We start from the raw sequence: 18,680 nt of genomic DNA, 5'->3' as shown, positions 1-18,680 counted from the left end.
TAAATGTTCCACTGTGTTCCTCAACAAGTCACTAACTTGCTCTAGGTAAGATTTACTGCTTGTTTTTGAGGCCTTTTCACCAAAAACAGGTGAGATTGAAGCAAAACGGTAAAGTGGCGTGCCAGAAAACGAAAAGTTATTTGCTGAAAGATGCTAAAAAGGGAAGTAGAACTTAATTAATTGAGGCACAACAAAGTGTAACAGGACATACCGTTAAATAAATGAAAAAGAAATTGAAAAATGTCAGCCTTAGCAGAGCATGTTACAATAAAAGAAAGACAGCAAATAAAACAAATAAACTATTGTCTTTAATGTTTAACGATATGCTAAGGACGATCGACAAAAGTGTAAAATAAAATAAGAAAAAAAGGCAGTAATGATTAAAAAACATTCTATAAAAACTATTTGATGATACATTTTCACTGACGACTAAAGTGCATAAGAACTAACAATCAAGTTACACTGCACTCACTCTTAGTCCACTGTCCAAGCTTCAGTGGACTTCAGATACTAGCTCAACAACACACTTTTTCTTTATGAACGACCATGACCTGTAATGTTATGTAAAATGATGATGTAACAAGAAGTGTGTGTAGAGTCAGACGGCTGAGATAAAGGTCGCTGGGGCAACAGTCAGTATAAAGGTTATCTGGCAAAGATATAGCCTGTAAATAAAACAAATATAAAAAGAAACTTCTTGTCATAAGCACATTTGCAAATAAGCCATGAGCTTTAAGGTTAGCTAAATAATGTGAAAAGAACTTGAAAACATGAAAGAACAAATTGTCGATCACTAACAAAACACGAATACTACAGTTCTGTCTTGTATTTAAAACTATACACTGTACATACTGTATAATGTAAATATACATAAATCCCTTTTGAATTTAAGGTTGTAGGATGAGACATTACTATCATAACCTGACTTTTTACTATTCAAGTATAAATGGACACAGCTCAAAAGCCAACTATTATAATGATTAAAATATGATTATAACAAGTGAACATTTTCTTTTCTTGGCTGATTTGAAGTTGAAAATGAACGCAATGTGTGCCGATTGCAGATCATTCCATGACTTTTGGTGTTTTTTTTCAATTCAAACTAAGCATTAGTGAGGAACTTTGACCTTTCTAAAGAACAAACAGCAGTGGATATTTCAAAACAATGTCTGTGTGTGCTGTTGAAGACCAAAGAGCGCTGGCACTGTACCAAGACCGCATTTGGTCCAGTATGGAGGCTTCACAGTGCTGTGTCGTTCACCTGCTTTATACAACGGTGTCGCCTTCCTCCGAAATCTTAAATAGTGCTCTCATTGTCCGCGTCCTCTTTGTTTTTAACAATGCTGATGTTGGCGTGTCCATTGCCCGACTTGTCACCATCCAGTCCGTTTTCCTTGGCCTGATTCCTTAGTGTTGACTTCTTGTGTGTCTTGACTATTGTACAATAAAGTCCTCCCCACAGGATGTTGGACAGGAAGTACAGTCCAGTAATCAAGCCCAAGAACGTAATTCTGAAATTAAAGCACATTGGAACACATTGTAATTATTATTTTATTTCATTAAATTGCTTTTCATTAGATTTTTGTGTATAAATGCAGTAAAAATAAATGGAAAAAAGATTATCTCTCTTTTTGTCCTGATCCATTTATATAAAAACCTGTCTGAAAATGAGCTGATCAGATTTTGGCCAATTTGTGATGTCACAATGTTTTTTTGGGTTGTGTAACCATTAGCCAACCAAGGTAACACCCGCCCACCTTATCACCTGAATCTCCTCCGAGAGCACCATTGTGTTCTTTTAAACCAATCATCTCTCAGAGGGGCGTGGCCAGCGAATGCTCATTAGCATTTAAAGCTACAGACACAGAATCAGCACTTTTGAAACAGGGCTGAAACAGAGGGGATTATGGGATGCTACAATGCATGATCTGTTTGGTATTTCAACCCAAATACTGAATACTGAATACAGAGACATGTTTTGTATATATCTGAGACCTATAATATATTGTTCAAAAATACTATAATATGGGACCTTTAAGTAACAACAGACTTTTTTTTAAATGATTAAAGGTGGGGTAGGTCATTTTGGAGAAACCAGCTCAAGTGCGGTAGAATTTGAAAATACACAGCCGGAAAAAATCTGCCACTTCCTTACAGAGCCCCTCCTCCAACACACACAAACGCGCACATGACCATTGAGGGCACGAGCCGGCACTTAAAAAGCACTTAAGATATTCATTGTTATCGGGATGTTAAGAGCATTCCATGGAATATAACAAAACGTGTATCTTGAGCCGGTTTCTCAAACTTACCTACCCCACCTTTAACCAACATCTTCCTCAAGGCAGAATATTCTAGCAATAAGAGTTTAGTTGCAGTGTACCTGAATGCATCAGCATCATAAATCCTACATGCTCCACGGCCTCCACATTGCTTGGACCCCCACTTCAAACATGTCTGGTCAATCAGTGCTCCGAAGTATATAGGAGGAGGAATCCCACCTGAAAACACACAAAAAGTCACATGCGCTTGTGAGTTGATTTCACTCATTATTGCTTTCAGTATAAGCCTAGCTAACACTTTTAACATGATTTTTTTATATTTATGTATTTTCAATACTCACCAAGAGTTCTTACTATCAGAATCTGCATACCCAAAGCCAGTGACTTCAGGTCTGGCTGTATCGACCTGGATGCCCAAACATAATCATATTAGATAGCAGCACTTTAGCTTCAAGAAAACACAAGAAGTAATATTTCCTACAATCGTTTTACAGAGGCAATTCACATAAAAACGTCACATAATCAGTACATATGCCACATATCACTGAAACACTGCAAGGCATAGTTAAACCCAGCCATAAAAGTGGTGAGTTCCTGTAGCTTTAGTCTCTGACCTGAGCAGTACGACGTATCCCGGCGTCCCTCCACAGGCGGAAATGAAAGACCCCAGGACGGACAAAGACATGTAGATTTTGAATATGTAATCACAGTTGCTTATCCTGGGGCACTGGCCCAGCACTGCGGACATGTTCATGCCAGGAGTCATCAACTCCCTGGTGCACGTGCAGTTATGAAACACCTAAAGAGCCAAAAAAACAGAGATGAGATGAATCACCTTTGACTGAGACTAAGAGAACTTGATGCAACCTTGTCAAATACATATGCAAGAAATAAATGGATAGTTTTTAGCTTCTTGTTTACCAGCTTTATCACTGTTTAAACCTACATTTTGCATGTCAATTGACATATTTCTATGTTAATATAAACCCTCTGTTCTTTAAAAAACTGTATTTGTATATTTCTGTAGTTTTTTTTTAAATGTATCTATATGTTTTTTCTATTTAGGGAGGGAATTACATTTGTCTTTTGCCCAAAAAATGTTGGTCATTACCAGAAAAAACGAAATAAACTAAGAATAACTTTTTTCAGATTTTCTGTTTTTTCTTTAACAAATGTCTGCAAGACGTTTAGGCCACTTACTAGTACAAAGATCTATTTTTCTTTGATTTGCAGTTTATGTGTGTGCCTTTAGTCTTAAATACAACGTGCTGTCTTACCCTCTCCTTGCCGGTGCCGCTGGAGGTTCGGCAGCCGGCCAGGCAGGGCGAGGCGTACGTCATCCCGTTGTAGGCGCACACCGGGTCCCATTGCTTCATGGAGCAGGAACAGCCCATGTTGCACTGGGACAGCAAGGTCTGTGGGTCATAGGACAGCTGAGGACCCCTGGAGCACACAGACATGAAAATATGCATGAGTAGGGGAAAAGGGTCATATCATCCCTAACTCTGGAAAACATTTCAGTTGCAAATTTGGCCCATTTCATGTGGGTTACAACGTCTTAAGGCCGGGATCCTTATCGTACCTAAGAGATTTTAAGAATGAATGCTTGAGTTAGAACAACTTCCTGTTTTCTGTCAAAGGCGTATATTCGCAAACCACCACATTGGTTCCATGGAGACTAAAAGTTTCATTAACTTTTAAAACCTCAAGGTCTTATTGTAGTACTGACAACATTTGAAGTTGGTCAATCTGTAGGAGGAGTTTGTTAAGGTACAGCACCCTCAAATGGTTAAAAAACAAGCAAAAATCAAAATGGCCGACTTAGGTTTAAGGTGTGCCTCAAATAGATTTTTTTTGTCGTCTCTACGTGCTTCTTCTTACAATCACGAAATGTCATATAGGTAGAACACTCGTACATACGGGGCTGTGTTCTGGGTGGCACTGTTCATTATGTACACACGGCCATACATTAACCTTATAATAAGTCAAATGTATTCCATGTTTTGCCAAAATAGATATCGTTTCAGAACATGTTTAGGCCCTCAACATCTTTATTCATTGAGTGAAAAATATTAAAAGTGCGCTTTCATACTTTTTTGGGCTTTTCCCTTTCCTGTAGTGTGTTATAGGTTTTGTTGCATGTAAATGGTCTTTAAAGGCTAAAATCCAAAAGTTCCTCTCCCACACACAAGATGGGCCACACCCTGACTAAAACGCCTCCATTAGACGTCGTCTACGTTTAAGCATGTAAACATGTCAAAGTAGAGGCACACAATACAAATAGGCACATGAAAATTATCATAATAGGGCCCCTTTAATAAGAAATCCTACAATTCCAACACTGTCGTTTGACCCTGATGTGTCGGTGCTACCTAAAAACTAAGACTGAGCGATAAGAAAATGTGTGCCCAACCTTCCAGTAAATCTACTTACTTTAACGTTTGGATAGTTTGCATGCTACTCACCCCTGATACAAGGCGGTTATACCTGCCACCTCTGCATTGTCACAGCGGAGGAAGCTCTGAACGGTCAGCAGACAAAGAGACCCGAGGGACGCCCCGAAGGCCAGCCGGGCCGCGCCGACCACACCCAGCTTGAAACGCTTCAGGACAAAACCTCCAGTGATGATCCCCAGAGCTACTGCTGGCAGGTTCATTGCACCTGGACGCAGAGAAAGATGTCTTATCAATACACTGGAAATACTATAAAATAAAAACGTTTAATATTTATCAAAAGGTCATGCCATAATGTGATAAAAACAGTCTAATGAATCACAAAGAAATGGCTCAAACCAAACAGCCCATCTATAGATGATTGGTACGATATCATTTATGAAATCTTTGTAATGGAAAGAATAACCTTCTCTATGAGGCTCCAGGAACTTACATTTGAGGAAATTTGGGAGAAATGGAAAGCGTATATTACCCCGATACGCCCTTCTTTAGTTTAAAGGAAACCTATCATGCTATATTTAAATGATATATTGTAGGGCCATACCTATATAAGGTATATTTATACGTTTCTGTTTTCGAAATACCAAACAGATCATGCATTTTAGCCATGCCTCATTTCGCTCTATGTGCTGTTTGCTGTCTACGGGTCTGATTCTGCTGACCACGCCCCTCTGCAGGAGAGGTGAGCCGTGCTCTGATCAGCTGCTGGGCTGTCAGAAGAGGGGGAGAAAAAGAGATCTCAGTCCTCCGTGTTTTATTATATAGAGTCGTTATTCATTTGTTTTAAAGCTCAATAAATAACAAAGAAGACCTTTGACCGGCACTTTTCTAATTTTGTCCGGAAGATTTAAACTTTAATGGACATCTTGATCGGCGAAAGTAACTGAAACTGAAACTCTGCCGCACGGTCCCCTCGTTCCTTGGAAGAGGCGGAGAGGTGGGTGTTTGTCATCTGCTGGTGGACTAACCGGAGAGAATTACAGTGCTTGCCTCGACGGGGAGGGATTGTATTGCAGCGGAAGCAAACGCTTGCCTCGGGGAGGGAAAAAGAAAGCCACAGCGGAGAATAAACAGAAGGGTAACCATGGTAACCAAGTCTTCTTCGCTGCTTTTGTGGCAGACTACAGCGCCACTTACAGGCCTGGCATATGTACTACAGCGTCTCCAGCGCTTTCGAACGGCAATGGCCGTGGCTGTCTCCTCCTGATTGGTGGAGTTGGCCCAATAGCCGTAGCGCCACCGTCCTGACGTCAGGACAGTGTTCAAATCTGGATCAGTTTTTATCAGATCCGTTGCAGCCCCTTTTTTAGAGATTTGGGTATGGAGGAAAATAGAGAGGGTTGTGTTTTCTGACACTTGGTGAGTTCCCTGGAACACCGGGGACACATATTCATGTAGAAAAGACGTACACAAGTGCATTTTGCATGATAGGTCCCCTTTAACTGTTTGAATCTTTTATTTAATGATCTATACTGTCAATGTTTTATATTGAAAAGAAAACACCCCATGTTCATGTGTGCTTATTGTTGTTGTTTTGTTAAGAAAAAGAAAAAAGACGGACCACTCTGTAAAACTATTTAACTACATATGTATATGTACACTGAAGTTGAAATGTGATCCAAAAAGGAAAAGAAAAGTCTAATGTTACCTTACATAATGATAGTTGCTTGTTTAACAATGACTTTTAACTATCAATATACAGATAATAACTCTTTCAGCTTGCCATGTAAGTAAACAGTCATAAAAAAGCTAATTATAGCTCAGAGTGCTTCTTTATAGACCCGCTCAAAGGGAAAGCACATAGCGTGCCACTTACAGTAGTGGATACATTTCAACTTTATCTATCACAATCACACTTCCCTTCAATAACATCATTGTTTCATTGCCCTTGGGCCAGCGAGTGCAAAGTGAATGGAGGTCAGATGTTGCCGTACCTATGAGGAAAATGGCTTTAGAGGCCGACTGGCCGTAGATCTGCTCCATGAACTTGGGCTTGAAGGTGATCATGCCGATGAAGCCGTTGACAGAAACCAGGTATGTGAGAATCATCAGCACGTAGATGGTGTTCCTGAAGAGCCTCCTCAGAGATGGAAGGAAATCTGGTGAAGAAAGCATAACAAAAGATTGTAGCATTAAATTAAAGTAGTTTTATTGACTCAATGATTGTTGCTGAAAGGAATGTAAAATGTGTCTTTCCTTGCAGCAGTTGTAAGAATGAAATATCTGTATATAGATAGGTGTTTTTAATTAGATTTATACCTATATATAAATCAATACTGTCTATTCACAGCACAAATGTTTATACAAATATATGAAGTAAGGCATGCTTATATATTTTCACGTTTACCTACATTACAAATTCCTCTTATAATTTGATTACATCACTAACTCTAAGTCTACTTGTCAAAACTCAGCAACAGAGATTTATTTTACACATATTTATCAGCAATGTAACATAACCTCAATATATCTTTAAAAAACGTATTTAGTTTGACTTTTTACAGTCTATTTTTCTTAACTTTTCTAGTAAATTGTCACACGTTTCCATTTTCTTTTGCTGCTTTTCAGAGGTCATATGACTTTTAAAAGCTGAATACTGTTAGGACATCATGTTGTGTACTTTATTATGGCATGACCGGCCTTTAGGTAACTGTTTCCACATGTTTCTCTGCCCTGAAGTGTCATTCAACTATTGCCCGGACTGCATGAAGGTAACAGGTCTGGGCTTTGGTTTGTCTAGTCTTATACCTGGTTAATGATTAATCACAAGCCCTAAAACACAAAATCTGCAAAGTGACACATTTGTTTCTGTTTGAAATCTTAGCGGTAGTTGAGTTGTTCTGCTAATCATAGATAGGTGATTACAAAAGCGTAAGAGAATCAAGAAATGTTTAAGATTTGGAATTTATGTTAAGTTATATGTGATGACCTGTCCTCAAATGCAGATGATAGTATGTGTGGGTGAAAAGTAAATCACCATAGTAACCTTTAAGAGAACAAAGTGCTGCAGAACAGGCAGTAGGATACAAATAAAGCACTTTAGGAACATGTTTAAACAGAGTTGAATCTGTCTAATGGATCTAACATCAACACTTGTGCTTTAAAGTGTTTTGTACTGATGGATGGTACCTTTAGCCAGCTCCTGAAACGTAACCGGCTTCTCCTTCTCTTCATCCTGGGTTTCGTCTGGCAGGAAGTTCTCCTGCTCGGTCACGGTGCTCAGCTCTGTGCCTTTACTCTCCTCCTGCCCCTCTTTGGGCAGAGACTTGGGCAGGAACCAGAAGGGTATGCTGGACAGCAGGATCACGGTGCCGGTCACTATGAAGCCCAGCCACCAAGCCCCCACCCAGCGGGAGTCCTTATAGTTGATGGTGACAGCGTCTGGGAGAGGAGGATGAGCAAAGATTATTAAGTGTGTGTATACAACTTTAATCTGTAACCCTGGACTGTTTCGGTCAGCTTAGACATTAGGGTCTGTCAACAGCTCTTATCAAAGCAGTACAAAGTGAACTACTATGTCAACACAATAAAAACTGAGTCTGATTTAGCCTCTTAGGTTCAAACAGAGTAAGGGGTTAGCTGTTTTGCTGCAGGTTTTGCCGGATTTGGACAGAGAGGTTATGTGTCATAGGTCTGAATATGTGTTTTATTAATCAAGGATAACCAGGACAGTATGGGTAAGAACAACCTAAGCCATATTCTGCATGTTCCCCTGATATTGCGGAGTCCAGTACCTAAATCCACAGATCCAATGTCCACGTAGATCTTGGAAAGGAATGACCCGAGCATGAACCCGAACATCGGTCCCAGGATTCCCACTGTGTGGATGCAGGCTGGGGAATGAGGAAAACAAAGGGATAAATAATACAGGATAGGAACACGCAAAAAGGAACAAACACCAACAACCGAGATTAATAGGATTTGTAGGAAGTAGGCTGGGCATTGCACTTTGTCACATTTAGATATTATTTATTTGTGTTATTTCTGAACTCCATTAGGCAGTTGACCATTTAGGTCATTTTAATGTGCAAATAAAAAATTGAAATAAATACAGGTGGAGGGAAAAGCGCCTATTTGCGTGAACAACATCATCAAAATGATCATAGACATTAGGAGGTCAAACGTAACTAACCCAAATAAAAAGGAGTGTTTTCTTCTCTGGAGAAGTCATCCAGGTAGGAAATACCCAGAGGCATGATGGGAGTTTCTCCGATTCCACGCAGCATGTTTCCGAAGAATATATAGATCCACATGGAGGAGCCGGCTGCCTTTTCACAAGCTGAGGGAGGGAAACTGGGGTCAGAATGTGAAATGAAACTGGATTTTTTTTATTAAGCTAACTAGCTTGTAATTATGAATGCATTTGGGTTCATATATGTTTTCTATTTACCTGTTCTGGTCTCTAAATCGGGCATTTTATCGGCTTCAGCCAGGGTGTGGTTGGACAGGCAGGGCAGGAAGCTCTCAGTGCTGTTGACATCACTATTGTGATACACACTGGTCTCATATTTATACCTGGAAATGATACAAAAAAGTGTTTAACGTTACACATCTACATTTTGAATGGATCCATATAAAAAAAAAATAACAGGAATATAAATATAATTCGAATTTCAGTAAAATCATGTAACGTGGTTAGTATACACAATTAGCTCATACACATGCAGACACATTATTATTATTTTAAAATGTATTTTAGGGCAGACTAGAATATTTCAGAAGTGTTTAGTGTTTTAATGTTTAGTTTACCATGCTGCAGCACTCTACTGGGGGAATATGGGATAGCAGCACCAACAACAACTTTTAAAATAGCCAGTGGGATGGTAACTAAGGATGGATTACCAAACGGCTAATCAAGAAAACTATCTAAGATTTTTGGGGGAAATTATTAACTGTTGGCGTCAAAAACACAACTAAGTATACATAATCATGTATTATTTCTTAACCCTTTCTTGTTTCATAACATTGTGTGAAAGTTTTTTTTTTTTTACTTTAAACTCATTTTCACAGGAATCAGGAAGAAAATAAAAAGGCTAATCCTAACACATTCACATTAGAAAAAGTTAAAATAGCTTGTTTTTTTATGACATTATACACCTCTTGGCTTCCATCTTGTTTTTTGCAAGGAGAGGTTTCAGTCCTTTATATAATACCCTGAATTATAGTAATTATTTGAGTCTTCCCATTCAAGTAAATGCTAAGTGTCTCTGCCTCAAAGACTCACATAATTTGATTTTTATTAACAATGTGTATCATCATGATGTTGAAAGAGAAGATACTAACATTCCCTGCAGGAAGTGAGGCAGGGCTGTGAGGAAACATCCTGCAGACATCATCACACAGCCAATAGCGATCAGTTTGGGGCGGTGCATCTTCGCACCGAAGTAGCTCACAAAGGCGACCACCAACAGGTTACCTGGGGGGAAGAAGAATTACAAAATCACTTGATAAATGACCGTTAAAGAAATAGTTTTACATTTAGGAAATCATGCCTATTTTTAAGATTAGATTGATACCATTTTAATGTATGTACGCTAACTGTGAAGCTACCATTGGTGGACAAATTAAACATATTTAATGAAGTAAAACAAAGGAAATACCAGTGTAGAACTATTTTGAGTTAAGTAAAACAACTAAAGTGTTTGTCTTAAAATGTATTTGTTTTTTATATGGATTATACAATTTTTTCTTTCAGGAAGGATTATTCTTGTATTACATAAATCCAAATTTCTACATTTTATTATTCAACGGTCATTATTTACCATGATGTAGCTAATCGTTTTTTTCTTTTTTTTTGAAACTTTGTCTTAAAAAATATATAGATTAAAAATGTTACCCACCCATTTCGAAGCTGCCATCTATAACCCCAATGAGGGAGCTGGGGACATCAAAGCGCCTCTCGATCTGGGTGATGGAGCTCTTCATATAGGCGCCAGCAAAGGCTTTGGAAAAGTATACAAATGCCATAGAGGCCAGGAAGAGCTGGAAACACAAACAGAAAACATGTTGAATATTCCTTTCTAGGAGTTTGACTTGACTAGGTTTGGAGAAAAGGGGTGAGAATATTTTTAATTAAATGATTAGTAATCCTCTCTCCTAAAAGACTTCCGTGTGAGAGGATTAAACACCTGTCGTTGCATAACAAACAATGCAATAAAAGGTTGTTGAATTGGGCTCATTCCAATAAAAGGATCAAATGATGCAAGTGTGCCTTACATAACTGGAAAGGGGAAGGGTGACCATTAACAGATTAACTCATTTCATGACCTTACACATTTGGAAGACCTGCAGTACTTCACACCTTCTTGCAACATAGATGATTGCATTTACTTTTACTCAGGTTAGATTGGTTGAAATGTAATCAACAGAACAATGCCGAAACCACATTGGGTCAAGTGAAATTAATACAGTACAGTTGGTTGAGGTTTTGAGACTTAACAGAAGCAAGTTTAGTCAAATGTTAAATTGACCCATTTTAAGAGCTTGTTAGCTTCACAAGTAAACCCTACTTGTATGTGGCCTTGATACAAAGATGGTTAAAGATTAAAAAAGGATTTGCACTGGTCTGTAGGTCATAGACAATGTTGTGATTAGGATAGGAGAACAGATAACGCTCCAAAGATAAAAGTTTACACACAAAAATGTATCAATCAATATTAATTGCAACTGATTTGACAGAGTGCTATTTTCTCATATCATCAGTTAAGCGTGAAACACTTTGTCAATATATTGCCAACAAATGGCAATCACAAGCCTTATCTACGCTTTTTTAAATCATTTACACGCAAAATCAGCTATAATCTGCTTCCCTTAACTATAGTACAAAACGTTTTAACTGGACTCAAACTCTGATTTAGTCTCAAAATGTAGCAGGTCAAGGGAAAAAGCATTTGTAGTAATGACACAGAAATGAAAAACCCAAGATAAATACAAAGAGATAGGGTTAGAGAAAAATATTTTACAATGACGTTTCACAACTTGGCCCTATCAGAGGTTGATTACAACCATCTATGGCTTCTGACACTTTGCAATACTGGGAAACACGGTTTAAGCGTTTTACTAACCTTGAGGTTGGCGCAACATGCTCTACGCGCTTTTTGGGAGTCCACACTCATGTTGCTGCTGCGTGGTCAACAGATAGAAGGAGAAACGCAAGGACCTGCAGGAGGACACCAAGATTATAAACACATACGGGTGTGGCAAAACATTTGCATTTCATCTGATTAGATCAAATTGATTCCTTTAAAATGTACTACTTTTTTCTTACAAATGTCTGCAGACAGAGAGTTCCCTATAAGTATTTGTAAAAGTGTAAATGTATAAAAATAAGTCACCAACATATCATATTTACTATTATAAATATATTTTAAAGAACTTTTGCCACTTTTACCACCAAATAAAAAAAATGTTTGCACTTTTCTGATTACAGTGCCAACAAAATACCAGTTATTCAGTTAAAAAAATGCAAAAGGTAAAGGTTTTCTCAGTTTATGTTAAAGAAAACCACAATTCAGAGTAATAAGAAGTGAAAAACCAGAAAAAGTGTTTACCTGAGAGCAGCAGCGGTCCTCTGAGAGATGGAAGGGATTCTGTGAAGTGGCTGAAGGCTCGATGTACCTGGCAGGACTTTGCGCTCGAAGCAAGAGTCTTATCAAAGCAACTAGTGAATCACCTGTAATCAGTAACCCACTCATGGGCACTTGTTGATCATGTCAATAAAAAGCCCCCCCCCCCCCCCCCCCCCCCCCCCCCCCCAGCTCCTCCAGCGCTCACACAGACACGCACGCGCAACAACCTAAAACTCCCTGCTCTGGTCAGGTAATGTCCACTGGGATGTATGAGTGAGCACAGGAAGGTTCAGAGGTTCACAGCGTGCAAACACACACTCACACATCCTCCTCTGTGAACATCACAAGCCGTCTAAATATCCATCCTTTTGTACGCACAACAAACAGCATCAGCGTGAAGCTGCTCAAAGCTTATTTTACAAGCCTGTTGGTGTGCAGTTTTTCAAAGACTGAAATGGCTTCCTCTCCTGGAGAAATCCAGCTTTTGTAGGGCTGGGTGTTTCCTAGGCCTGATGAAAGTCTTCCTGTCCTATTGATAGTCAGTAACAATGGCTTTCTCTCTGTGATAATGGCTGCAAGTGTGAGAGTATCCTGCTCACACTCAAAATTACAGGAGAGGAGTTTCTGTGGAGACAAATAGGTTTTTATTCAACGTCCTATCCTCTTGACAACATTGATTCTAGAAGATGTTGCTCAGGTCATATTTAAATATGTTTAATCAATACTATGTCATTTTATTTATCCTCTTTGAACAGTGGCAGATGCAGAAATGAAACTGATACAGTAACAAAAGTGGTAAAGAACTCTTAGATTTCTAGAGAATTTTGATAATGACATGGAAATGTGTCAGTGCCATATCTGTATGTGTTACGGTTTTGTATTTATGTTTTCATTTTCCACCTTTTGTTTTGAAATGTTTTCCTCCTTGTGTCTTCTCTGTTCCTTCTTCCTGTGTTTGCCTTCCTGTCGTTAGTTTCCCTGGTGTGTCTGATTGTCTGATTGTGTTCACCTGTTGCCCTTGTGTTTCTGCCTCCCTTACCCCAGCTGTGTCTTGTCTTGTGATTACCCCTCTCTGTATTTAGTCTTGTCTTCCCCCTGTGTGCCTTGTCGGTTCATTGTTGGTTTTTCCTCTCTTCCTCCATGTCAGTCACGGTTGTCTCTCCTGTCTCCCTCCATGTTGGTAACGGTCAGTTTTAGTACAACCTATTTGTTTCATGCCATGTTTTTGTTCAGCTTTTAAAATAAAGCTCGCTTTTTTGTTTCGAGACCGTTTACCTTTTTTGATAGTCTGCATTTGGGTCCTACCCTTCCACGCATCCTAACAGAATGAACCGACCAGCTTTGGACTCGGCAGACTCGGATCGTTTTGCTCTACAGGCAGAATGTCTTGGGTACTCTCTGGAGTACATTTTTTATACTTGGAATGGCGCCTCTTCTAGACGTGGTAGAGAGGCTGCGTTGAAGGAGGCACGTCAGGAGGTTGCTCGCCAGGCCTGGCTTAGGAGCATGTTGCCTGAGTGGCTACAACTTTTCACAAGTAGTCCGGAGGACTTGTCCGAAGCCTCTAACCCTTTCCTGGGGTATGACCAGGCCTTGGGAGGCCCACAGATCCTCCAAAGAATATCTAGGAGACGCAAGACCAAGATTCCAGCCCGTGCTCCAGTGGTTCCAGCTCCAGATCTGGCCCCAGCAGCCATTGTTCCAGCTCCAGATCTGGCCCCAGCAGCCATTGTTCCAGCCCCAGTTCTGGCCCCAGCAGCCATGGTTCCGGCCCCAGTTCCGGCCCCAGCAGCCATGGTTCCGGCTCCAGTTTCGGCCCCAGTACTGGCTCCCCGGCCGACGCCAGGCCTCCGTGTTTTGTCAGTGGTTCGGCCCACTCCAGCCCCTCGTGTCCTGTCGGTGGTCCGGCCGACTCCAGCACCTCGTCTCCTGTTGGCTCTCCGGCCGACGACAGCCCCCCGTGTCCTGTTGGCTCTACGGCCGACGCCTACCCCATGTCCTGTACCGTTGGAGGTCCCGCCGACTACTCTTCTGCCGGGGAGCCTGCCAACTCCATGTCCTGTCCCGTTGGGGGTCCCGCCGACTACTCTTCTGCCGGGGGTCCTGCCAACCCTATGTCCTGTGCTGTTGGAGGTCCCGCCGACTACTCTCCTGCCGGGGGTCTTGCCAACTCCATGTCCTGTCCCATTGGGGGTCCCGCCGACTACTCTTCTGCCGGGGGTCCTGCCAACCCTATGTCCTGTGCTGTTGGAGGTCCCGCCGACTACTCTCCTGCCGGGGGTCTTGCCAACTCCATGTCCTGTCCCGTCGACTACTCTTCTGCCGGGGGTCTTGCCAATCCTATGTCCTGTCCCGTTGGGGGTCCCGCCGACTACTCTCCTGCCGGGGGTCTTGCCAACTCCATGTCCTGTCCCGTTGGGGGTCCCGCCGACTACTCTTCTGCCGGGGGTCCTGCCAACCCTATGTCCTGTGCTGTTGGAGGTCCCGCCGACTACTCTCCTGCCGGGGGTCCTGCCAACCCTATGTCCTGTCCCATTGGGGGTCCCGCCGACTACTCTTCTGCCGGGGGTCCTGCCAACCCTATGTCCTGTGCTGTTGGAGGTCCCGCCGACTACTCTTCTGCCGGGGGTCCTGCCAACCCTATGTCCTGTGCCGTTGGAGGTCCCGCCGACTACTCTTCTGCCGGGGGTCCTGCCAACCCTATGTCCTGTGCTGTTGGAGGTCCCGCCGACTACTCTCCTGCCAGGGGTCTTGCCAACTCCATGTCCTGTCCCATTGGGGGTCCCGCCGACTACTCTTCTGCCGGGGGTCTTGCCAATCCTATGTCCTGTCCCGTTGGGGGTCCCGCCGACTACTCTTCTGCCGGGGGTCCTGCCAACCCTATGTCCTGTGCCGTTGGGGGTCCCGCCGACTACTGCTCCGCCGGGTTTCCTGCCAACACCATATCCTGTCCTGTTGGGGGTCCCGCCGACACCTGTCCCGCCGGGGGTCCTGCCAGCTCCATGTTCTGTCCTGTTGGAGGTCCAGTCGACACCAGCCCTTGCTCCATCCGGGGTCCCATTGACACCAGTCCATGTCATGTCCAGGATCCCGTCTATGCCTGTTCCGTCGGCTCCGGCCGACAACGGGTCCTGCCCGGCCTCCGGTGCTGTCCCGTCGGCGCCTTCCTGCCCGTCCTCCGGAGCTGTCCCGTCATGGCCTTCCTGCCCGTCCTCCGGAGTTGTCCCGTCAGCACCTTCCTGCCCCTCCTCCGGAGCTGTCCCGTCGACGCCTTCTTGTTCGCCCTCGAGCCCGGCCCCCTGAGCTCCGCGGTCTTCGCCCTCGGGCTCGGCCCCCTGACTCTTCCAGCCGCTGCCTTCGCCCTCGAGCCCGGCCCCCTGAGTGCCGGGGCCTTCGCCCTCGAGCTCGGCCCCCTGATTTCCCCAGCCGTGGCCTTCGCCCTCGAGGCCGGCCTCCTGACGCTTTCAGCCGCTGCCTTTGCTCTCATGCCCGGCCCCCTGGGTTCGCCCGCTGTGGTCTTCGCCCTTTTTTGAACTCTGCCTTGCCCCCGGGCCGTCCGCCCGGGACCCCCTCCTTGGTCTCTGCCTTGCCCCCGGGCCGTCCGCCCGAGACCCCTTCCGGGTCCTCCGCTGTTCCCCTGGGCTGTCAGCCCAAACCCGTCCTCCAGACCCCCTCCACCCACCCTGCTGGAATTTTTTGGACTTTTGGGGGTTTTCTTGGGACGTCTGGAATCCGTCCCTTGAGGGGGGGGTTCTGTTACGGTTTTGTATTTATGTTTTCATTTTCCACCTTTTTGTTTTGAAATGTTTTCCTCCTTGTGTCTTCTCTGTTCCTTCTTCCTGTGTTTGCCTTCCTGTCGTTGGTTTCCCTGGTGTGTCTGATTGTCTGATTGTGTTCACCTGTTGCCCTTGTGTTTCTGCCTCCCTTACCCCAGCTGTGTCTTGTCTTGTGATTACCCCTCTCTGTATTTAGTCTTGTCTTCCCCTGTGTGCCTTGTCGGTTCATTGTTGGTTTTTCCTGTCTTCCTCCATGTCAGTCACGGTTGTCTCTCCTGTCTCCCTCCATGTTGGTAACGGTCAGTTTTAGTACAACCTATTTGTTTCATGCCATGTTTTTGTTCAGCTTTTAAAATAAAGCTCGCTTTTTGTTTTGAGACAGTTTACCTTTTTTGATAGTCTGCATTTGGGTCCTACCCTTCCACGCATCCTAACAGTATGGCTGCCAATAGATGCTCATTGTGTGAAGCGTAAAAACAGGATGATGAAGAATTTACATCATTATTAAAAAGAAAAATGCGCACATGACTTACAGTAAAATCACGACTCTCTTAGGGAGTACTGGCTGTCATCCAAGAGGCAAAGAAGACATTACATGACTACCAATCTGAGACCAAACTGTGATTAAAGTATTAGAGAAAACGGATTGTTAATGCAAAATTAAAAGTACTTCATTTAATCTTCAACTGATATAACCCAGATACTCAGGTAAATAAACAATGGAATATGAATATTATTGTCTCAAATTCATGGGCACAGATTATCTTATGTTAACCTGTTAAGCCCTGAGCCTGTTTTTCAGCTTTCAGGCTCGAAAATGCCACTAACACAACAAAGACTATATCTTCACTTCTAAAAGGGGTAAATTAATCATCTTTTTTCTCAAAGCAAGGTCACATCTGTGAGTTGGATGTAGAAGTGTCAGAAATCAATATAGATGTTTTTATTTTTTAAATAAATTCATATGGAACATAGTAAAAACATGTAAATTCTATCTCCGCCTAAAAAAAAATTACAGATAGTGAAAACCACCCTTGGATAATGGGTTAGTAGACTAAAAGCTTTAGGAATCCAAAGTACAACATATAATAAGTACCCTGTATCAAGATTGATGCAAAACAAGAGAAATTTGACCTTTTTAGAGAGATTTAGAAAAATAAAGTCCAGGCGGACTCACCTCTGGGTAATTTGGGAACCATCAGTTCCATTTGACCTTTTTTACTATAAAAATCATTTTATTACTTTGAATTATCACTATAGGTATTCATTCCATCCAAATACAACTGTTGTAAAAAAAATAAAAAAATAAAAAATATATATATACAAAATGAAGTTTGACTCCAACTGGAGCAGATTTATTTAAAACTTTACAACTTAGCATGCCACTCCTCGTAACAATTTTGTGAAGCACAGAGGGACCTCACACTTCCTGCAGTACACAGCTGTCTTCACCTTCTTTTTGCCAGCATCATGGCAGTTCCTGCAGTTCTTCCTGATACGGACATCTTTCCCATAAAACTTGGGCCCGCATGTGAGTGGTGGTGGGGGTGGTGGGGGGGGAGGTGGAGGTGTTCCAAATTCCAACATTTCAGAGGCAAGCTGCTCCCTGAAAGTCTTCTGTGTGTGTGGCTTTGTCCTTGTGGAGAATGAAGCTGTTCACCACGGCAATGTCCACAAAATGGTAAAAAAAAGTCTTGTACCATTTCATAGTTTTGTGGAGAACGCTGTAGTACCCGATCAAAGCGTCAGACACATCCACGCCACCCATGTGGAAGTGAGTGCTTTTTGGATGCAGGCTGAGTGGCCAATACTGGTGCAGATCTCTTTCTAGAAGTTGAGGAATGTGAGGGTGAGGCAGGTGTGGCAGGTGTGGGCTGGGTGATCCTGTGGGCTGGGCATCCTCATCTCCATCACTATGAAAAGAAATGTGGAAAAACAAAGAGATTAGATTAATTCCTGTAATTCCTGTTTCCTTGGCAGTAAACATGCCATTTTGAGTGTGTGAATGCAATACATTTAGCGACTATAGATGAACACTGGCCAACCCTGTCTCCTAAAAATGATGTTCCCACAGAACTAAACTCCATTCTCAATTACGTTTAGCAAGAAACGTATTTTCTCCCACGTTACGTTTGTCATGAACATCTTAAATACGTTTATTTTCTACATATCTTTGCCATTTATTGTCTTGCTTATAATAATGATAATAGTCATTTATAAATACCATTTTAGAGCACACATTTGAAATCGACGATCGGGCTCGATATATGGTTAAATTAAAATCAGTAGGCGAGGCTGTAATTTCGCCAGCTGTTACTCTCATGAGCAAGGCAGAAAATAATAGTTTTATTATAGCCCTGTATTATTATTTATTATTTACTATATGAATAATCGTACACCAAATAAATAAGTAATAGATAAAAACAGAGAGATTACATACCTTTCCCGTGGTGGAATTTCATCATCAGAGTCACAACGCTCCGGGTTCCGTTCTGGCTGCAGGAGATCCTCGTCGTCTGACTCAGAATCAACAGGTAACATATCTGCATCGCTGTCAGCATTAGTCACCATTTCCATTGCCTGTAAAGTCGTAAGCATCTC

At 42.2% G+C, this 18,680-nt stretch overlaps 1 protein-coding gene across 1 annotated transcript; it reads right to left on the bottom strand.

Annotated features, from left to right (window-relative positions):
- Positions 1 to 286: 286 nt before the first annotated feature.
- Positions 287 to 12,458, bottom strand: LOC117483068 (solute carrier organic anion transporter family member 1C1-like). The gene is made up of 15 exons (XM_034131225.1): positions 12,286 to 12,458; positions 11,800 to 11,894; positions 10,576 to 10,717; positions 10,019 to 10,151; positions 9,126 to 9,250; positions 8,868 to 9,014; positions 8,470 to 8,568; positions 7,865 to 8,116; positions 6,670 to 6,834; positions 4,748 to 4,943; positions 3,560 to 3,725; positions 2,897 to 3,081; positions 2,624 to 2,688; positions 2,384 to 2,501; positions 287 to 1,511 (listed from the first exon to the last, which is right to left on the bottom strand). The coding sequence occupies exons 2-15, from the start codon at positions 11,848 to 11,850 to the stop codon at positions 1,298 to 1,300; spliced, it is 2,058 nt and encodes a 685-aa protein (XP_033987116.1). The 5' UTR covers positions 11,851 to 11,894; positions 12,286 to 12,458; the 3' UTR covers positions 287 to 1,297.
- Between the last annotated feature and the right edge of the window lie 6,222 nt (positions 12,459 to 18,680).

Source organism: Trematomus bernacchii, unplaced genomic scaffold (assembly GCF_902827165.1).
Source record: "Trematomus bernacchii unplaced genomic scaffold, fTreBer1.1, whole genome shotgun sequence".
Classification (NCBI taxonomy): domain Eukaryota; kingdom Metazoa; phylum Chordata; class Actinopteri; order Perciformes; family Nototheniidae; genus Trematomus; species Trematomus bernacchii.
The sequence above is the reverse complement of the archived record's forward strand: the minus strand, read 5'-3'. Positions and strand labels throughout refer to the sequence as shown.